The 21,977-nt window shown below is 55.8% G+C and overlaps 1 protein-coding gene across 1 annotated transcript in view; it reads left to right on the top strand.

The window, feature by feature from the left end:
* Positions 1–21,977, top strand: part of PLXNA1 (plexin A1) — a 107,310-nt gene that overhangs the window by 25,351 nt on the left and 59,982 nt on the right. The window contains 5 exon segments of the mRNA XM_050904413.1: positions 12,620–12,760; positions 14,949–15,049; positions 15,518–15,641; positions 17,759–17,912; positions 18,549–18,648. Coding sequence (XP_050760370.1) covers positions 12,620–12,760; positions 14,949–15,049; positions 15,518–15,641; positions 17,759–17,912; positions 18,549–18,648 — 620 coding nt within the window.

Genomic DNA, 21,977 nt, shown 5'->3' with positions numbered 1-21,977 from the left:
TGGGTTTGAAACGGCTGGGAGGGATCCAGTGCAGCCCAGCTGTGTCCTACTGATGCCAGCCCAGCGCTTAGGAAGGGCTGCTGGTGAGAGGCTCTTTGGGAGTGACTTCTGGGGTTTTTTTGGGAATTACTTTTGCCTGATCCTGGACTCCACAAATCGGAGCAGGATTGGCCCTCCAGGAGCAATAACAGAAGAATTACTGTATTGCATGGGCGTCTTTATGTGTTTTTTAAACCATGCCTCCTAATTATAAATAATGGCTGCGATACAAGATATGATTATGATGGATGGTGATTCTGTATTCCGCGTGCATTAGCGGCTTTAACCTTGCCGGGGTAATTATGTCTCATTTCAAATTCTGATACTATTTATTTGAGGTAGGGGACTGGGAATTTAATTTCTACTGCTTTGTCTTTTAGTGTTATTATTATTTGAAAAGGATACCTTTGCAAAATTGTTTTTTAATCATTCCCTCCAGTTGGCAGCACAGTTCATTAATATTTTTGGGGCCTGTGCGGAGTTGTTTTGGAGATGTTTGTAAAGGTAGATGTTTTGGGGGTATGTGAAGCTGTGGGCCAATGTATAGGAGAGGAGTTTCTCCTTCGAGACACCTGCGTGCATCCGACCGGCTTCGGTCTTCCCAAAGCAGCTGTCTTTGGCCTTTTGCACCAGTTGCTGCCCTTGACCTTCGTGTTTCTGCCAGCCTGGGCTCCTTCCTCGCACGAGGTCTCCGGGGGGTCCAGGCAGGAGCAGGCAGGGCTGAGCCATCGTCCTGCCCACCCTTCTCACCATCTTTGATGGCACGTTTAATTAAAAACCACATCAACCTGAAGATTGTGCACGTGGTCCTTAATCAGTTTGACGTCTCTGTGAGAATAAAGTAATTATACTACTCGTTTGGTTACAGTAATTAAAACTTTAATTAACATCATTTCCCACCCCTTGGCCTCCCTCTATAGATATTCAGGCATGCGATGGGTGCCTGCCAGGGTTGCATCTCAGGATAAAGCTTTTTATCCGGGAGCTGTCTGCACGTCCCCATCTCCGCTCCCTCCAGCATCAGGCCAGCAAGGTCCGGCCGTGCTTGGTGCTTGACCATCTCTCGCTGGGCTGCCGGGTGCCAACCGGCATCCCCGGCTGGGAGCAGCTCCTTGGCCATGGTGCTGGCAAGTCGCGGTGGGTGGCAGCTCTGCTTGAGGTCCCCTGGCAGTGGTGGGAATGGTGGGGAGGGTGGTAGATGTTCCTCAAAGATCTTCTGAGAACTTGGTTTTGAGTGTGGCATGTGCTCTGGTCTGGTCTTAGCAAGAGCTGGGCTTTCAGAGAGCAGCCCCGCATCCCCAGGAGTAATTTATTAAGAAGTTAGCTGGGCTCTTTGTTTCCCATTGCATGGACCTGCCAGAGCTGAGGTTACCACAATTTGTGGCCAAGTGCTGTTGCACCTGGAAAGCTCAAGGTGGGCTCCAGCCCACCTGCGCCCCAGTTTACCTACTGGGTGAGTCCCTCAGTCACCGATGGGCTCCACGTTAGCCAACGGGACCCAGCACTCCCCAACAGCCTGGAGAAGGGATTGCTCCCTGGAGAATCGGGGCGGGGAGTTCTGCATCGGTGCCAAAGGAAATCCATGCCGTGTAAAACCTGAGCTCTTAAATATCTCGAGCAGTGCCCTTAGGGAAAACAATCTCTATATTGAAATCTTCTCAATCTCTCCTTCGAAATTGCTCCTATCCGCAGACTGAAGAGCCTAATTTTCATCCTGGTTTTGAACGGAGGGCCCACTGCAGAGAAGTGGTTTTCATCGCTCCAAGTTCTGCGTGGTGGGGAGCCGTTGCCCCATAGCTTTCCCCTGGCTTTACGGAGATGCGGAGAAGGCTGTAGTGTAGCCAGGGATGCGGCTCTCAGGATTGGAGATGCTGTAGGAGGGCCAGAGATTTAGGGTGTGGGAATGAAGCCTTAAAATGCAAACAAAAGGTGAGAGCAGGGAATTTAGCAAACACGACAAGAGCTCAAGGTGGAGTGAGCGAGAGGGTCTGAGTGTATTTGAAACAAAATATTTGCAGGCACTCTCCAGTGTGCTCAGCCCGAAGCCAAGCTTAGCTGGCTGTTATCGCTGGGAACACCGAGCATGGAACAGCGGAAGGTTTCTTCCCTAATCTTGGGGGTGTTTATGTTTGGAGCAGGGACTGTTTCAGAAGGAAAGGCAGAGCCTGGAGTTTTGATCATGGCGTGTCAATAGCAGAGATGTCGATCTAAAAAGAAAAAAAAAAAAAAAGTGTGGCTGTAACTTTCTGCCTCCTCCTGAATGCCATGGGTTACGTTCCCATGAAGTACATCATGTGATGTATGATTTTGTCATTGAATTTGTAAGAGATTCTGCATGTCCAGTCCTGCTGCCTGTGCTGGGTGTTAATATTTAATGTTGTCACTGTGCCCTGTGATATTTAGACCCTGATCGTTTATTGCTTATCGGCTTCTCCTGGGCAGTCTGGTATGATTTGTCCATGGAGATAAAACACCAAGACAGCCCAGAGCTGCATTAACAAGAGGCCTGATTGGTAGGAAGGGATCAAAGCCGGTGTTAAACGGGTGAAGCCGAATCCCCCCTGTGCAGTCAGCGTTGTCCTTCTCCCTAGGTGGAGGTGAATAGGCAGCGGATTTAATTCCTGTTATATGCCCCTTGCTGCAATGTATTGCTGCAGCAAACGGCTTTTGGCTTGCACGCCGTGGAAGTAACGGCTGGTGCATTTACGCGGCTGGAGCTGAATGAATGGGGAGCTGCTGAGATGGGGTTGCAGAAGGCTTTAGAGTCTGATGGATGGATAAATCCAGACACAAGCCATGGTGCCCTGCACAGGCAGCCCCGCCGAAATGGGGGCTTGGCTGGTGCTGAATCTGCGCCTGGGGCTGCTGGTGCGGGCACTGGGGTGGGAGGGGACCCGACCGCGGGGGTACCCTGAAGCAAATCCCCACCTTGGGGTCTGTCCCTCTGCAGCGTCCCCTGCGTGGGCTTTTCCTGCTGCTGGCTCCTCTGTTTGCAAGACCGACGGCCCCTGCCTTGTCCTCAGGCAGCTCCTTTCTTGCTGCTGTGTTGTTTTAGGGACCAGGAAGGAAACAGCTGTTTTCCTGGAGTCGAGGGGGGAGGAAGGATCCAGCTGATCTCCAGCTGTGCTGCAGCCCCGGGAGCCTGTCCTTCCTCCCCGCCGCATCCCTGGTGAAGCCCAGCTGCCTCCTCCCTGCCTTTTGGGATCCCCTGATGGAGATCTAGAAAGGGGAGCGTCCCCATCACTGTTGGCAGGCAGTGGGGGTTTGAGCCCCTGGCCATAGGCATGTCCCAAGCGGCCAGGAGGGTGCGGGAGGTGGGACAAGCCCTCGGCGTTTGTGTTGGGATTATCTTGGTCTGATTGCATGGTCAGAAGTGCAGTGAGGCTCGGGAAGGGGGGCTTGTGCTGCCCTGTTGAGCTAAGCAGCATCGTTAGGAGGAAAACAAGTGGTGCTTCGGATTTGCAGGAGAAATAGCAACTCCTAAGCTGTGGAGAGGCTGAGGATGGCGGCTCTGGGTCTGTTCTGCTCGCCAGCCAGGGCGATGGGCTGTGCATCGCAGGAGACTGGTAGCCAACGGTCTGGGCTGGTCCCAATGGGACAGAAGGATGTGGTCTCCTTGGAGGAGCTGGTGCCTTGGCAGTAAAGGGCTGGCTTTTGTTTGGAAAACTGAGTACTGAGTCCTTCAAGCGAGAGCTTTCTTCCCAGGGACTTCTCTGGGACGTTTAGTTATTAACTTGCCCCAGGCTGGTCACGTGCAGTCCGAGTCCCGTGGGAGCCGGGAGGGTGACACACTTTCATGGCTTCAGTGTGCCTGAGGCCTGCTGGGACGCTTGGGATGCCTACAGTAATTAATAAACGGGGAAAAAAATAATCCTGTATTTCTGTGACGTGCTCTGCCCTTCACTGCTGTCACCCAGGGCTTTTTCCTACATGGAGGGGAACAGTGGGATGCGGTGAAAAGGTCCCCATCCCATTTTGCTGTGTGCTTTTTCTGCCCTTACCTTCCGTTTTGCAGGGCTAAAATTCCTTCCCTATCTGTTACTGGGCTCTCCTACCTCGGCAGCTCCCTCCTTGCTTCCTGTGGCTTGAGAAACAGCGGGACCCGCTTACCTGCCTGCGTTCCCCTCCCTCGAGAGGGACGGGTCTGCGGTGAGGTGTGGTGCTGGGGTTTCGCTCTGCATATACGCTGGAGAGGGCACAGCCGGGTGCAGGCACCGTGCCGCGGGAGGGGTAGTTTTGGGATGCTCTATTGCTCCCTCCCCAGGGAACTGATGCCCCGGTGGCTGCTGTGCTGCCCCCGGGGATGCCCTGGAGCTCCCGTCGGTTCTCGGTTCTCTTTAGCCATGAGGCGCCTCGGAGGTAAAGCCCTTGCATCACATCCAGAGCGTGTGGGGTTGGTGGCTGCATGCATGCTCCGTGCACAGGTTATTTTGCATCACTGTTGCTTGGCTGAGAGTCAGCAAAGACTGAGGACTGCCACCCTGCCGGTCCACGGCATTGCACGGAGAGGTCCCTGGGGTCCCCCGTCCTCTGCCCGCCCTTCCTCACGCTGCTCGGCAGCTGCCAGCGCCTCCCGTTCGTCCCTGGCAGCCCCTGGGGCAGAGGCTGCCCATCGATTCGCTTGTCGAGGGCCCCCCCTCTGACCGCCTCAGCCCTGAGCGATGCTGATTGGGAAATAATTGCAATAATAATAGAGATATTTTGCTCCTGAGTGACTAGACGATACGAACCAGGCACTGAGCCAGGAGAGTTTTGAAGGGCAAAGCTGGGAAATCAATGGCTCGAGACTGCCAGAGCAACTGTGGGGCTGGGGGGGATGGGGACGGGACCTGGGGCTTTGCTGGGGAGGGGAGCAGGACAAGTGCCTTTACCTGTCCCACTCCATGTGGCTCCCAACGGGGTGGTGCTTGTAATTCCTTTCCCTTATTCATTGTCTCTGTCAGTCCCTCCTGCAGCCAGGTTTGACTTTGGTGAAGGTGCTGTTCCCGTGCGGTGCCCTGGCACTCACTCCCTCTTTCCAGCAGTTCAGTTTTGGTACAGAAAGATCAAAAAGATTCTTCTGACAGTGTTTTAGTTCTGTCAAAATTGCTGGAATGGTGTGTTGGGCTGTACTTCCCCATCCTGCTGATAGAGCAATGGGGGCAGACCTGGTCAGGGGAGGTTTTGGGAAGGTTTGCAGACGGTGGGTGCGGGGCCAGTCAGTGCTGTGCCGTGCCATGCCACGCCATGCCATGCCGCATGGGCTGGCACTGGTCTGGCCAGCTCTGCTGAGCCCGCTCAGTGCGGGGGAGCGCCGCTCGTGTGGGTGGCTGAACAAGAGGAAAAGATGGAAATGAGTTTGAGTGAAAGAAAAAGGCGGTTGAGGAGTTTTGGGGAAGGTGGTGCTGTGTTTCGGGGTCCTGCTGGGCAGGGTTGCCCCCCTGCCTCCCCCATCTCCCCTATCTCCTATGGCAAACCCCAGTGCCTTCACGCAGTTCCCACCCCACCTCCCCGGAGAGGTGCAGCGAGCGCGTCTGTCCTCAGCCCACGTGGCCGAGCTCGGGATACCGCCCAGGGACAACGCACCAGCAATAACGTGTGCTTCGAAACCGGTTAGATGAATTGGTGTCATATCTGTCAGTGTCGGCAAGTCGCTGGCATTTGCTGTTACGAGCATTGATTTAGATTAAGTATCTCCTTGGTTTTTGCTTTATTATACTGATATAATTAAAGTCCCAATAGTCTCCAGCTCAGGGCGATGTCGGGCCCAGGACGAAAGTCTTGTTTGTATTCATCTTTATAAAGCAAATGGGTTTCACTGGGTGGAAGTAGGCAGCTCATCTCGCCGCTTTCCCTTGGTGGCTTAGTGATGAGGCAGGAGCATCCCAGCCCCCCGTGCAAGGGGCTGGCGAAACCTACTCCCTGCAGAGGAGGCTGGGAGGACGGCAGCCACCTCTGCAGGGCCCTGGCATGCCGGGTTCGAGCAACCGGCAGCAGGCAGCTGCCTGCCTGTCTGGTAGGAGACATGTGTCTGATCGGCGCCCGGCTGGTGCATTCCTGCACGGGCAGCTGGCTGGGCCAGCAGGGAGGGTGGCTGGCCGGGGGAGCGGAGGTAGCTGGGGTGCTGGCTGCCAGCCCGCCCCGCATAGCTGGGATGTTTCTGCGGGGCCATCCTGTCCCCAGTCCTGGGTGTGAGCCCTTGGGAGATGCGTCCCTAAAGCCCTGCCTGCACCCCTGCTGCCGGCTGCCTGTACCCTTCCGGCTGGGTGTGCGGCTCCTGCCCCACGGCACCGAGCAGCTGTACGGTGAGCCCTGGTAAAGCATGGCTAGGGCTCTGCTGGTGGCAATTTTCTTGATGCCTGAGCAAAACCAGAGGCGAATCCTCGTCACCCTGGGTGCCAAAGTTCGGTAACCTGCAATACAGGAGGGAGCAGGAGCCACTGCCTTCTCCCGCTGCCTCCTCTCCGCTCTTGTCCCCCGGCACGCTGGTGTCCCCCTCTCCAGCAGTACCCAGCCCCCCGTCCCCACTGGCTTTGCCCCCCAGGACAGACGATGCCATGGCCCGGCAGCTGCTCCCAGCCCCGTGTTTCGCTGGGCAGCCCCTGCACCTTCCTGGGGTGGGGGGAAGAGGAGTGTGTGTCCCCCTGGAGCAGCTGATCTGGGAACCTCATTTTAAACCCCTCTCCCTCCTTTGGAAACTGGAGAGGGGCATGCGGGCAGCAGCTGCTGGCGCTGCTGGTCCCCGGGGGACGGCTGGCGGGGGGAGGCATGTGGAGGGGCAGCCGATGTCCCCGTCCCCACGCTGCCTGCTGCCTCGGGGTGAGCCCAGGCCACGTGCCAGGAGGGGCCATGCAGGCTGGCACCCCAGGGGGGTCCCTCTCCCCCGCCAGCCCCCCTGGCTGGACACGGGATACTCCCTTTCCGGCTGTAGGCTTGTTGGCGCGGTGTTGTGTGACACTACCCGGCAGCTGTCACCTCTGCCCCGGGGTGGCTGGGCTGCACAGGTCCTCTGTTGCCTGCGGGAGGTGGCCCCATGGTTTGGGGGGTCAGCTCTGCCGGGACCCGCTCCTGTCTTGGTTTTATTTGCTCTGTCCTGTGCCCTTTGGGCGGACAGTGCCAAAATCAGAGCAGAATGCTGAGGGTGTTAGCATGGCCCCGCTCCCGTGGAGGGGGAATGCACACCTGCTGGTTTGGGTGCCGGAGCCCGGGGCTTTGGTGGTGCCTGAGCGGTGAGCACCAGTGGCATGGGGAGGGGAAGGTTTTGGTCCCGGGGCTGGGCTCTGCCCTCCGCACATGTCAAAGCTTTTTCCTCCTCCCAACTCAGGGACGTGCTGCGGAGCTGCTCACTGGCAAGAGGTTTGGGCAGGAGGGGACCAGGACGTGGGCGAAGGTGGGACAGGGACCTTGATCCAGCATCCTCTCGTCGCAGCCCTGTCTTGTCCTTCCCTGCTCAGTCTCTGTCCCTGATGGACATCCCTGAGGCTGGGGGACTCTCCGCTTCCCCCAGCGAGTGTTGAGAGGGAAGGGAGGAGGCTTTGAAATGCACTCCCGTAAATAAGACTTTCTTTCGCGTTGCCCATCAGTGCCGCACGAGCCCCATGGAACTGGAAAGGGTCCCCGTGAAAAGGCTGCGGAGTGTGTTTCAGGCAGATAAGTCCCTGCCTTTGAAGTGTGGCAGGCGGGCGAAAGCGCCCTCCTCTTGTAGCTGCTGCCAGCCGCTGCGAATTAATCACAGCCCTGTACAGATAAGAGTACAAAGCCTGGCTGAGCACTTCTCCTGCCCGGAGGAGTGGTCTGTGGGGGACTGCTTGGGACCCAGGATGGGGACTTGGGAGCCTGGAGGGGGAGAGATAGAGGGCTGGGGTGGGAGAGCCCCACGGGGGGACCGGCTGTGGGGCGGTGAAGAGCCCCCTCTTCCTGGTGGTGGGCTTGGGGGCTGTCCCCTGCAGTGAGACCGGGTCTCTTGGGGACCCTCCGCATGTGCCCCCAAGCACGTGTTTTCGGTCCCGCGGGGAGCCGGTGGCCCACGTCAGCACCCCTCGGACCCCGGCCAAATCCCTGCTGGTGCGTGTTAAATCTGAAAGCAGCCTTGGCATGTCTGCAGCTGCCTTCCCTCTCCGGCTGTGCTTCCTCCCTTTCCGCCTGGCGTCCCTGGCCCAGGCTGAGCTGTAAAGTCCCATCCTCCGTTGCTGTCCTCCTCCGCACCCGCTGCCAGCGCTGGGTGGCCGCCAGGTCATGGCTGCTGCCCTTCGTTCCTCTCATTGACCGTCTTTCCAAAAGGTGGCCCTGGGGAGATGCTCCTCTCCGCCTTGTGCCCATTGCAGGTGGCCATAAGGAAGTTGAGAGGTTTTCCCTGTGGTGGTTTGGCAAGCGGCAGTCGGGCAGTGGTTATGGCAGTGGGGAGGTGCCTCCTCACCTGGACAAGCCTGGAGAGTGGCTTGCCCAGAGGAGCAAGCGTGCTGCAATGGAAGGAGCTGTCTCTCCTCTGATGTGTTGTCTCTGCCCTCCCGGTGCTTTCGCTTCCCCATGCCTTTCACGTGGGTTTCAGGTCCCAGCCTTGTCTTGTACAGCTCCTCAGGGCAGTGGCTCTTCACTAGCGCTGGCTGTGGTGGGGCCTGGGCCCTGCAGAAGCTTCTGGATGCTCCAGCATCATGGTTTGTAAAGGAGAGCTGAGCTTTGGAGGGAGCATTGGGCTCGAGGCAGCAGCAGGGCCGGTCGGTGCTGTTGTCCGGCCATAACCCTGCACCACTGCATGCTTCTTAGCAAGGTGATGTGCTCTCCTCTTCCAAAACCCGTATGGGATGGCAACTCCCTTCTCCAGCCAGACAAAACCATCCCCAGGAACCCTCTCTGGGCCTCCTGAGGGAGGACTTTGCCTCTGCCTAGCCAGGGCATGCTGTGCACCGTCACTCATTATACCGGGGTGCCCGGGGGTTGAAGCATTGCACACTGTCCTTTCCCTCATCGTTCCTTTGCTGGGGTTCTCCATGGCTGGCCTGGGAGGTGAGGGGCCTCTTGGTCAGGTGAGACGCCTTTGCATCTCCTGGCCTTGGGCTGCCTCCACCAGCCCACTTGGCTGCTGGGGGACCAGGTCTTAAACCCTTCCCTCTTCAGAGTGAAGTTGTGCTGGGTGCTCACCCCGTGGGGTAGGCTTCTCGCTTGGGTGGGGAGGGCATGCACGTGGATTTCTGGCAGAGCAGCCTCTGGGCTTGCTTTGAGATGATTCATCCCAGCAAGGAGCTTGTAATTTCTTGCCTCTGGTCTCCTCCGTTTACTTAACGAGGCAGGAGCCCAACAAGCTGACCCTCGCTCCTGCTCCTCCGCCTCATCATGGTCCCGGGGTCCGGCCGCCCGCTGGGGCTCCTGCCAGCCCCTTGCAGAAGGCAGTGCTGACGAGCTGCTGCCTGAAGCCAGCCCGAGGCAGGCAAAGAGTGAGGGCAGGAATCCTGAGCGAGAAATTAGTGTGAGTAATTATTAGTATTGGGTAATTATATCAGCGTCAGGATGAGGAGAAAGGTTAATAGGTTTATTTATTTATTTATTTTTGGTAAATGTCTTTTCCCCCAGGTGGGAAGGCAGGCAGGGTGGGCAGGAAGGAGCGTGTTTCCGAGGGGGGCTGCTCTGATTAAACCGCATCCTCTCCCCCTGCCCCCAGCTACCCCGCGGGTGTGGGGAGAGGGGAGGGAAGTGGTCCCTCCCAGCGTCTGTAAGAGATGGGAAGCACCTTGCACATCCCATGCGCTGCTCCGCCGTGTTATGGTCTAAACAGCCCGTCCCCTTCCCGCCAGCTGGGATGGGTAGGTTCCCGTTGGGCTAATCCCGCTGGAAAGGCCCTGATGCTGGGTTCCCGTGGGCAGTCGGGTCCTCCTGGCATGGGATGATGACATTGGGGTCTATCTGCTGGTGATCTCCTCGTGCTGGGGAGGAGTGGCAGGATGGATTTGCCTACCACAAGCTAACTCAAAAGCTCCCTCCGTGCCCTGCCTTTTGGCCAACCAGAAAACTGCTTGATTGCCAGGTCTTCCAAATTTCATTTTCCTGAATCCCAAACCTGCCTATAGAGCATCCTTAGTGGGAGGAGAGGTGCCAGAGAGAAGAGGTCCCACGTGTGCATGCCTGGGGTGGCCCCGTGCCCCCCACCAGAGCACCCTGACATATGGCAGGCTGGGCTCCAGCCCTGTTTGACTACTGAGAGTATTTTTAGGTTCTTCCTGGAGCCTCAAATTAACTGGAAGTGCTTCACGTCTGTTGTTTTTTTTAATACATCTCTTTCTCTTTCCCAGCACTGCGCAGTGCAATAATGTAATGGGGAAATTACCCCGCTAGTTAAAAATTAGTGCCAGCGCGACATCCAGCCATAGATCTATTTTAGAACCAGGGTAAAACTATATCGATTCTTCTGTGCCGCAACTGCGGCCCATAAAAGGGTTGGAAAGGTGCGTTTGTCACGTTGCCGTAGCAAGGAGGGGAGACAGTGCCTTGCTGGGGAGGGGATATGCTCCTTGTTACCCTCCTCCGGAGAGCTGGCTTGGACAGGACTTTGTAGGGGAAAAGCTGAGAGCCAGGAGGGGAGCGACCTGCAAGGGGATGCAGGGAGGCAGGGTTGGGCTCGGGGGGTGATGCTGGGTACCACTGAACAACGTACCACAGGGCAGGGGGTGCCACATGGCCCTGTACCACAGGTGTCTGGGGCTTGACATCCTCTGATGTTTGGAGCAGCGGCAGATGTGGTCCTGGACCTGGGCAGAAAGACACCCTCCCCCCCCCCCCCCCCCCCCCCCCCCCCCACACACAAAGGGCAAGCAGAGGCTTTAGGATGGGCTTTCGGCGTCTCTGGCTTCCCCAGCACACAGTGGTACCCAGTGCAGGGGTGATGGGGAGCAGAGTGTCTGTAGGGGTCTGGCAAAGGATGCTGAGAAGGCAGGTAAGTACCAGGACCAGTTTGGGTTACGGCAAAAGCTCTTCAGTCCTGTGGCAGGACGTACAGGGGGTTTTTGGCTGTGCCGTGGGCTCCTGAGGGTTAGCCTGGCCCTGCAAGCCCGGTCGCCACGTCCCCCTGGGGAGAGGGCGGCCCCTTTGCTCACTGCCGTGCAGGACTCACTCTCTGGTTGCTCAGGGGTCTCTTTCTTAATTAAATACATTTGTTTTGTAAAACTGCCTAAAAATAATCCGGGGCTGGTGCATGCAGGAGGCTGGCGGTGAATCAAAGGCGCCGCTCTAATTAAACGGGCCCCGGTTTGTTTGTGAGCCGCATACATTTCCATGCTAATCAGCTGCACACCGGGATCCTGCTTTCCCGGCCCCGTATCCTCCTGATTGGGAACTATGCAAATGCCGGCAGTGATTTATTGCAGGAGGGGGGACGAGGCGGCCGGAATGCTAGCGTGGCTGCCGTGGGGAGCACAAGGGCTGTGCCGGGCCGTTGGAGTGGGTGTGATGATCAGGGCAGGGCTGTGGGATGCATTTTGGGGGTGCTTCAAAGCAGTGGATTTGGCCCCATGCAGTGGGGAGATCCCGAGTTCTGCGGATGGGGGTGCCGGACTGGCTCCCTGCATGTGCTGGCAGCAGCGTGGAGCTGATCCCGGGCAGCGTTTGCTCCGTCTCGCTGGGCACACTGCTTCTCCGCCTGCTGCTGGGTTTTTTGCAGCATGTGCTGCTGGCTTGGCCCCCATCCCATCCCATCCTATGGGAGCAGACCAGACCCACTGAACAATTTCACCGGCACTGTCTCCCCTGAGGCTGCCCCATGCCAGGGGACAGCCTGAATCTGGGAGCATCACGAACGATGGCATTAGCAGGAAGCATCTCTCGCTCACAGAGGTGGCAATCAGGTTATAGAAAGTAGCGCAGCCGAGTTTAGCTCCTGCTCAGTGGGTGCCTCCAGCCCCATGGTGCCTCCTGATGTGGTTATCACCGGTACAGCCAGAAAACGGTGTACTTAGGAAGAGCTTTAACGTAATTGTGAGCCGTAAGGGGATTAAAGTCTTCGCCACGTTCCTGCTCAGACAACAAAGGCGCTTTCTGAACCTCTGTTGACCCCCAGCTTCCTTCAGACCCTCTTGACTTACCCGGTCACGAGCCCAAGCGTTTCCTCTGATGGATGGGGAGATGGGAGTGCTGCCTGCGTGCGCCGCAGCATCCTGCCCGGCTGGGGCTTGGTGCAGCATGCAGGCCGCTTTTGGTACCGCTGCGGCAAGATGGGATTTGCTGCTTTGCTACAAGCTGGGGGCTCGTCTATGCCATGCTGCAAGTTGGAGGGGCTTTGGGGCTGAGCAGCAGTGGGGGAAGCAGGGCAGCATGTAGGGGGGTGCAGCGTGAGAACCACGGATGTGGCTTCCCTTCCTGGAGGGAGGTGAACGCCATCAGCATAAACATGGTGCAAATGCACCAGAAAAATGCAAAAAAGGGAAGCAAACTTTGCAGATTGGCCTTCTGGAAAGGGTCGGGATGTTTGCAGAGCGGCTGCTACTTTGCCAGGCTGCAGTGGCTGTGGCGTGGCCACACTGGTGTGGGATGGAGGGGGACACTCCCCATCCCACTCCTTGGGTAGGGGCTGAGGTGCACGTGGGACTGTGCTCACCCCCTCTTGCTCTCCCCGCAGATCCTGGTGGACTTGCCAGCCGAGAGGAAGCACCAAGCGCTGCAGTATGAGAACGTTGTGGCCCATGAGGGCAGCTCCATCCTGCGAGACCTGGTGCTGAGCCCCGACCGCCAGCACATCTATGCCATGACTGAGAAACAGGTAAGGGGAGGGGACGGCAGCCCCTCTGCAATCCTGACTTAGCAGCCCACATTGCAGCCCCAGCCTCCAGTCCCGTGCGCTGGGAAGCCTTTCGGGCAGCTCCCTGGTGGGGTCTGACCTTTGCATCCTGGCGTTGGGGCTGCCTGGAGACTCCTGTCCCAGAGCGCGGAGGCAGCTCGTCCCTGCTCCTCTCTGCAAAAACACTGCCCCGAGGCACTGACTCTGTGGCCCTGCTGCTCCTCTCCTCCCTGGGGCCATGCCCCAGGCATTAATTGTTAGCAGCAGCTGCTTGAAATCCCCATGGTCCCTGGAGACCAAGGGCTTCCTTGACCCTTCCTTGCTGCAAGAGGCTGGCCATAAACCTCCTCCCTGTTCTGGCCATCCCCTCCCGAGCAGGGTTTTTGCAGGTTAGCAGAAGCTCCTTGCTCCAAATGGCTTTTTCTCCTCTGGAGCGGCTGCTTTTGCACGTTGGGGCAGAGAGGACATGGGGCTGGTGTGCCCCCAGGCCCTGGCGTGCACCCCTCGGTCCCTGCTTCTGCTCATACTGAGCCAACTGGAGGTACAGACCCGATCCGGATCCGGTGCTGCCGTCCTGGCAGTGCGGTTGGGGCTCATGGTAGGAAGTTTTGGTTGGCTTTGCAAGTGTTTGCATGATCCCTGACCTGCCGGAGAGCTTGCTGGTGCGAGTTCATCCATCCACAGGCTGCATTGGAGCGAGTGAAGCAGATTCATGCCATAGTGGTGGCACTTTTTGGATCCAGTGTCAGCGGGGACTCACGCTGTGCCCGGTGGGGTGATGCAGGGTGGCCGTGCTGGGATGTGGTATGCCTGTGTCGCGCAGCATCTCCACTCCTATGCCCAGCAGAGATGTGTGCGAGTGGGACTGCAGTGCAGCTCGGAGCATAACAGGTCTCCTGGCTGCCAGCCCAGGGGCTTGGGAGGGGGAAGGATGCTGGAGTAGGGCAGTGGGTTTGTCTAGACAGCCCTGTGGGGACAGCAGAGCCCTTTCCCTCCTCCACCCAGTGCCTGTCTCTGGTTTCTGCTCTGCTGCAGGAAACCTGCGGCTTTCCAGGCAAGGCAGAAACTGCGTTTGCGCTCCTCTGTGCAGCTGTCCTGGGCCGTGTTTCTGTCCCTGGCTGTGTTTCTGTCCCAGGCCTGGCTCAGCTAAGCCTCCCCTCTGCAGGGGAGGTGTTGGAGACGTGGATGCCGGGTGGGGGGCAGTTATGCTGACCTGGACTGGGGATCTCCCCCAAGGGCCACCATGGTTGCTGGGAGCCAGCACGTGCCTGTGCGGGGTCTGCCTGGGGGGGACCCGCTGCCAACCCCCTCGCCACTGCCTGCCTGAGGCAATGTCAGGGACAAACAAATGGGAACGCTACAGGTATCCTCATCGGTATGCAAACCAAAGGGTACTGGTTGGCCAGCCTTATCCCAGCCCTGTAGGCATCACGCTGAGCCCATGCCCTGCTGGGCTGGGAGGAGGGAGAGCACCCTGGGTTTAGCCTTCAGTAGAGAAGTTTGCATATTTTAATTAACGAGTGAGTCCTGCCCCGTGGCAGCAGTGGGGAAACTGAGGCACGAGTGCGGCAGGTGCGGGCAGCTGCTCAGTGCTGCCGGCTCCTCACAGCAGGTGAGCAGGCAGCTCCCTGCACCCCCTCCCCGTCCCCCCTCTTCTCCTCCCCTCTCCTTAATAAAACCTGCTCTCTTCCCTGCTACAGCTCGGTGTTATCAGAGTGCTGGTGGAAAGTAATTAAATGAACAGTTGTAACAGAGCTCGAAGGGCTTGGAGAATGAGGGGATTTTAATCAAATCTGGAGGAGCAATTAATAAAGAACTGGTAACCCTTTCGGAGCAGGGCTGCGGCAGCCGTGGGATGCCTGGCTGGCACCGGGAGCTGGCGCGGGGCTGAGCTGGCACAGCCCGCTCCTGCAACCCTACAAAGATGCAATGGCGGAAGGAGCTTGGTTGGGGTAAAAGCCTCCCTGGGGTGGAAGCGTTGCCTGCAAATGTGCTGCCCGGGAGAGGAGCGGGTGATGGTGGGGGCTCAGCCTGCTCCCCACCGCTGCCTCCTCTCTAACGGGACGGGAGCCGCAGGCCAGGGTGAGTCCCGTCTCTGTGAGGTCTGGGCATGGACACAGCGGGGAAGCACACAGCCCGTCCCCCTTCACTCCCTGCCTGTTCCCTGCAGGTGATGCGGGTGCCGGTGGAGAGCTGCGAGCAGTATGAGAGCTGCGAGCTGTGCCTGGGCTCCCGGGACCCCCACTGCGGCTGGTGCGTCCTCCACAACATGTAAGTACCACAGGCTCGGCCCCGGGGCCATGCCAGCAAACCACGGTTTGCAAACTGTGCCCATCTCCACCGCTGTTCTCCTTGGGGACTATCTCCTGGAATTCAGCCTTGAACCATGGGGGGATGGAGTGGTCCAAGGGGTCTGTCATCCCTTCCCACGGCACCCGGGCAGTGCTCATAAGCACCCACGTGCAGCGCAGCCGCTGGCAGGGCCCCTAATCCTGCCCATGGGCTCCCGGGTTCGGCATCTTTGTGCCAATAAGAAAAGCTGAACATAAAAGACCCCTAGAAGTCCCCAGTGCTGGCACCAGGGGAAAGCAGAGCTCCCGTACAGGCCCAAGGCACCCAAGGTCCCTAGCTGGGCATCACCTCCGTGCCAAAGGGTCTGTCTGCTGTGAGGTCAGTCCAGAGCTGTGCAGGACCCCGGGGGATTCTCCTCCTCACCGTGGTGGTTTCATCCCCCTCCAGATGCTCACGCAAGGACCGGTGCGAGCGGGCAGATGAGCCCCAGCGCTTTGCCTCTGACCTGCGGCAGTGCGTCCAGCTCACCGTCCAGCCGAAGAACATCTCGGTCACCATGTCGGAGGTCCCGGTAAGCCACATCTGCAGCCCACGGACCCCCCCCAGCCACCTCCTGACCCTCTGGAGGCAACAGCTGGGGAGGCAGCAATTAAAAATAAATAATGAGTATACGACAAATAGGGAGAAAGGGGAAGAGAGGTCCGAGACAAATAAAACATAGCAAAGTGCAGGGCATTGATGAGGGCTGGGCTATTGATGGAGATAATAAACCAGTTGATGATTATTCAGAAAAGACATAACTGAGCAATAAATATTTCTCCGTAATACAAACTCCAACATCAGAGATGCCATTTGTAGGCCAGCGATCTATCTAGCTCAATAGCCTGTCTCTGACCCTGGCCTCCAGTAGATATTTTGGGATGAGACTTCGATGCACAACTCACTGCTCTCTTTGTGCAGACAGAAAGGATGATGGACTTCCCTGAAGTATTTTCCAGGCCATTAGCACTATGAAGAGAATACAAAACAGCGTATACTAGCAATAAAGTTTTGAAAACTGCCATGTCTGGATATCTGGCACTCAGGAGTCCTAGAAGAGTTGACCAAAGAGTTCCGTGGCCTGCGGATATTTGTAATAATATGACTTTGTAATAAATAAGTGAATGTTGAGAAAAGCCCCGGAAACAGAAAAGGTGCTCGTTTTTTTTGCCCAGATGCAGAAAGGACCAAATGGTCAGAGACTGCTTAGTTTGACATCAGGTTTAGAAAAACTAAAGGAAAAAAACTGGTGCAGGATACAACTGATAAAGATTTAAGGATGGGAATATAATTAAAGCCAGTCAACATGGTTTTATGTCAAGCAAACCACATTTTGTTCTTTGATGAAATTATGACTTGAATTAGAAGAGAGACTGCGGGGATGTGATGTCTTTAGGCTTCTACAAGGCATTTGACTTGGTACAACACAAAGTTCTGATTAAAAATTAGCATTATACAATATTGATAAAGCACGTGTTAAGTGGATTAAAAATTGGCTCCGTGACAGATCTCAAAAAGTCCTCATCAGAGGGGAATTGTCACCGGATGGAAATGGTTTGGAAAGCGCTTCTGCAGGGGCTAACGTTCATTGGGAACGTGGAGATAAATGCGAGACGGCTGCGGATGGGACCTGCTGGGATGCTGGGACTGAGTGGGTGGCATGGGGTGAGATTTCCTTCAGAGCAGTTGGGTTTGAGTGGGGCTGGTTTAGCAGAGAAATTGGGGGTTGATATTGCCAAGTCTAAAGTTAGACATGGAGGGAGAAGACCGGCGTTCGCCCGGTGTCCTGGAAAGTGGTGCCGGGTCTGAGCCCTTGCTGTGGGGCTCTCGATGCTCCTTGGGCGAAGCCAGGAGCTGGGCGGTGTTTTCACCTCTCAGGTGGTTATCTCCCTGACCGATGGCTGGGTGCTGCGCAGAGGTCTGGTACGGTCGACATGGGGATGCTGTGCTCAGGCTGGAGTCCAGCTTTTAAAGGGAGAGGCTGAAAACCTCCCGTAAACATCATGTAAATGAGTTGAAGGCTGGAGAAAATGCCTTGCAGTGAGAGACTTCCAGAGCTCAATCTGCTTAGCTTATCAAAAAGAAGATTAAGAGGTGACTTGATTACAGAGTATAAGTGCCTTTACAAGGAGCAAATATCAGGGACTAAAGGGCTTTTTAATCTATCAGGGAAAGGCATAACAAGAACTAATGGCTGGAAGCTGTGAAAAATTCAAATTAGAAATAAGGCAAGTGTTTTGTAAAGTGAGAACTGCTGACCCTGGGAATGACTTTGCAAAGGAAGAGGTGGATTCCTCCCCTCCTTGGCTCTGCCGGAGTGGATGCCTTTCCGCGAAACAGTCTTTAGCCCAGACGCTGTGCTTGGTCTCTGTAGAGAGGTGAGGTGTAATGGCTTGTGGTATGGTGAGGACAGGAGGCTGTGAGTCGTTCTGTCTTTTAACCCATTTAAATCCACGCTCCTTGCTTGAGCGGGGAGGTCCATGGATGGGGCTTGCTTGCAAAAGCCCGGAGCAAGTCTCCCCACCACGTGTGGGTGGCAGAGGAGGGATTGCACCCCTGGTCTTTTCTGTTGGCTGGACTTACATATAGCAGACACAGAGGAGTCTTTTGCTAGTTTTCTGTGTTGATGCTCTTGCCTCTCTTCCCCAGCTGGTCCTGCAGGCCTGGAATGTCCCAGACCTCTCGGCGGGAGTCAACTGCTCTTTCGAAGACTTCACCGAGTCCGAGAGCCGCATTGAAGATGGGAAGATCTACTGCAGCTCTCCTTCTGCCAAGGATGTCATCCCCATCACCAGGGGCCGCGGTGAGCTTGTGCCCCAGGGTGGGAAGAAAGCCCGAGGCAAACTTTGTCCTACTTGTTGCCCCACAGGCAGATGTGGAGGAGGACAGTCCTCCCGTGACAGCGATCCCTGGCCCCTGAGCAGGACCTGAGTTGTGTTCTCAGGGTGTAGGAGGAGAAGGACGTTGCTGCTCATGGGGGACTGGTCCTTGGTCTCCTCCAAGCCATGGGCACAGTTACTTGCTGACACTGTAGTGGTCTGTGCACCAGTCCTGGGCACCCTGGCCTCGTTCCCACCTATGGACTGTTCCTGGGCAGATGTGCTGTAGGTGGCCATGGGCTCTAGGACATTCTGCTGACCCCAGAACTGTTAAGCTCCCCTTCAGTACCACCAGTACAACCCAAGGCACCTGCCTCCATGCCAGCAGGCTGCAGTTAGCTGTAGGGGCTCAGAGCTGTACTTGGGCTCTGCTGGCCTCTTTGGCAGCTGAGCGGGAGTGGGTGAACACTCTTTTTATTGCCAGATTCAGGGGATTTTGTTAGTTAACTGGGCTGAGTGGTGATGCCCAGCTCCCTCCAGCCCATCACAAGCCTTGGGCTGAATGCTGGGCTGTGCACTGTGTCCTTTCTGATGCCTTTTTCTGCCTGGTTCTCTCCCAGGGGACAAGCGAGTGGTGAAGCTCTACCTGAAATCTAAGGAGACGGGGAAGAAGTTTGCCTCCGTGGATTTTGTCTTCTACAACTGCAGCGTCCATCAGTCGTAAGTGGCCTGGGCTTCGTGAGAGTGCTCCGGGAACAGATTGGTGGGGCAATGTGAGACTGGGAGAGAGAGATCTCAGCTTTGTGCATGCTGATGTTGCAAGAGGAAGGGGCAGTCGAGTATAATGGTGTTTGCAGTGAGAAACCTCCTCCTTTTGGCCTTGTAAACTGGGATGGTGACCAGAGCACCCACAGCTGGTTTGAGCGTGTGGGAACTTGTAGCATCAGGGCAGAACCTCACTTAAAAACAGGGCTTTGGGTTTGGCAAAGCTTTGGAAGAAAAAGCGAGTTTACTGCATTGCAGACTGTAGCAATCCATGTGACCGAAAATGCCGAGCATCTTCTTATTCCTGGAAACAGTTAATAGGAGTGACTTGGTGATGCAAAAGGAGAAGCCTGTGTTTTCCTGTGACAGTACCTGCTTCCCAGGCTTGCTGGAGAGCAAGCTGGAAAGTTAGAGCAACATGGGATGGAACATGCTGCATGTCCTGGGGCGTTTACCCAAGAATTTCCTAACTGGAAGTAATTGTGAATTTGCTTTCTTGTCAGGCTGCTGTGAAATGTACTCCACATATGGGTTTTTAGGCAGTTTGAGATATGCATGTGATAAAATAGAGGAGGTGTGGATTATTGATATGCTGTCTAAGCAGAGTGTCTAAAGCCTCTAACAGCGAGCTCCTGATGAGAAGCTGCGGACGGTGTGCTTGAGTGGCGGGGAGATGGCTCTGCTGTGGGAACATCAGAGGAGATGCTGGGGTGTATTTGGGCAAAGAATTTGGAGCTCAAGAATGCAAGCGATTTCATTACCCTGCCAGAAACCTCCCACGGATGGTGGCGCTCCGGCTGATCAGTAATTATAGATAAGCAAATGCAGAGTGATCTCTTTTGGGCGGCTTTTTGCGAAGTGTCTAACCTGGCTTGGGGGGCTCTGCTGCAGGCGGCTCCTCCAAAGCCTGTTCGGATTTCCCACTTTGATCGGGGAAAAGCAGGTGAGATGCGGGTGCCCCGGTTGGGTACCTGCAGTGAGCTCCGAGGGGGATGGGTCAGAGAGAGCCCCTTCAAACCTTGTGCATCACAGGGATTTCTGCCCTGCCCGCTCTTTGCACAGGGAGTGGGTCTCGGCTCCTGGGAGTGCTGTGCCAGCGAGGGAGAAGAGAGTTTGCAAACTTGACTTTCTCCCTCACCTTGACTCCCGAGATGATGAGCTTTGTCTCCCTTCACGTCGTGTGGTTTCAATAACATTAGCTCAGCTTTGGCTCGGGCTGGCTGCATGTCATTATTTTGCAAATCAAAAAGCAGATGTGACTTTTATTTTTCTAAATGAAAGAAAGAAAACTTTTAAGTACAAATGGCATCGGATTCGGTCCAATTGGGGCTCCAGCATCTTGATCCAGCGGGAAGAGGTGGTGAGGGAATTGGCATTTTATTTTATGTGCCTGACACAGGAGGGGGAACCCCCCCCGCCCCCCAACAAACCTACAACAAAGAGCCCTGACTGATTTATTACCGAGTTGATGTTTAATTTTGGATGCATTATTTAAAAAGGCTAATTATGGATACATTAATATTTATGGACTCCGGTTGGAGCTGATAGAAAAGTCCATGTTCTAGGCTGGTGAACAGTATTATTATTTTCTTTACGTCAAGAATTTTAGGGTTTGGAGGCAGTTTTAACTATGTGACCTGCAGTCGAGTCATGGCCAAAGAGCATGACTATACCTAGGGTGATGCAATACTTTTAAATACCATTTGCAGACAGGCGTCTTTAATGGATCTCTTTGGAGTTAATAGCCTTTCAGATCCAGGTTTCATATTTTGTGGAGGAAAATCTATACGTCAGCCTGATAAATTCTGTATTAGGTACAATATGCTTTTCCACAAGGCTAATGTTTTTCCTGTGGAGATCTCCGATCGCTGTGCATTATGTTTTCTTTTTATATTTGGGTGGCTTTGCTTAGGTTGGAAGCCAGAGGCCTGCGTGTTGAATCATTTCTCAGCTGAGGATGAAACGTTTAGGTGAGATTTTTCAGATGGTTGTGGAGAGATGGGAGGATTATAAGGCAGCTCTTCACTGGTGTCAGCTGGGGTGGCTCCAGGGAAGCCAACACAGCTCCACTGTGTACACCAGGGAGAGTCTGACCCTTCTTATTTTCAGCAGACATCTGGAAAGGCATCAGCAAAAGGCGCCGTTAAAGCCCTTTTGCAGGCTGTGGGACTGATCCTGTGCAAGCATCCAGGCTCTTGTTTCTCACAGCCTTGCAAAACTCTTCTTCCCGTGCGTTTTCAAGGACTGCTGGAACCAGCCTGGTCCAGGGAGGGGTTGCAGAAGGGAAGATATGTCTAATACCTTCTCCTACAGGGAAGGAGGGATACAGAGGAGGTTGCGCTGCCTGTATGTTGGGCTTGTGATGGTCCAGGCTGAGGGGGTGCCTTCCAGATAGAGTCCTGTTGCTGTCCCATCTGTTATTGCAGGGCTTTATAGTGTCACCCGGTGTGACAGGACTGTTCCCATCGCAGACCAGCATCACTGGCTCCCAGGGTACTTCTCCGTGCCCTCTCTGGGGCTCCATTCCTTGCTCCAGCAGGGTCACCTGGCAAGTTTCTGGGGGTCCCAGCTTGGTGTACAGCACCCTGGCAGCCTCAGGGCTCCTGTGGGGCTCAGGCAGGTGTTTCCAGGCAGTGGCATCTTTTGGGCATCTTGCTCCTGAAGGTTTGTGCATCAGGCAGGGGATGTTTCTGGCTGAGCTGTGAGAGATGCATTGAACAGGGGAGTGGAAACCTGGAGGTCGATGCAGAAAAATGGGTCCCTTGCAAAGGGGGACGTGGGTGGCTGAGGGTCGCTGCCAGCCCATGGTGCGGGAGCAGGGCTGCCCGTGAAGGCTCGTCTGCAGCTCCTGGGGACAGGCTCTGGTTCCTGCGGTGGAGGATGGGATGGAAAACCCCGTGGCAGGGACCGGGGTGGATTCCCTTGGGGCTTTCCTATGGGGCACCGATGAAGCGCAGGCATTTAAAGACCGCTCGGTGCCTTTGATCGTTTAATGAATCAGCCCGTGTCCAGCACGTGCGCGGGCAGATGTTGAGGTCGTCTTTGTCAGCATTAAACTCCCTCTTCAAAGCATTTGTGGGAAAATGAGTCCTCTTTCAAGATAAAGATGTAACACCAGGCTCCCTGCCTGCCTCCAGCAGAGCCCGCACTTGCCGGCAAGGTGGGCGAGTGGGGAATCCTCCCGGAAAGCCAGCGAGCAATTCCAGCGAATACCAAGATGTATTTCTTCCCACTATTTCTGTGTTTGCTCTCTGGGTTTCTCCTCTGGAAACTCTGCTTCGTAA

The sequence above is a fragment of the Gymnogyps californianus genome, chromosome 13 (assembly GCF_018139145.2).
Source record: "Gymnogyps californianus isolate 813 chromosome 13, ASM1813914v2, whole genome shotgun sequence".
Lineage (NCBI taxonomy): Eukaryota > Metazoa > Chordata > Aves > Accipitriformes > Cathartidae > Gymnogyps > Gymnogyps californianus.
This window is presented reverse-complemented; position numbering and strand designations above follow the sequence as displayed.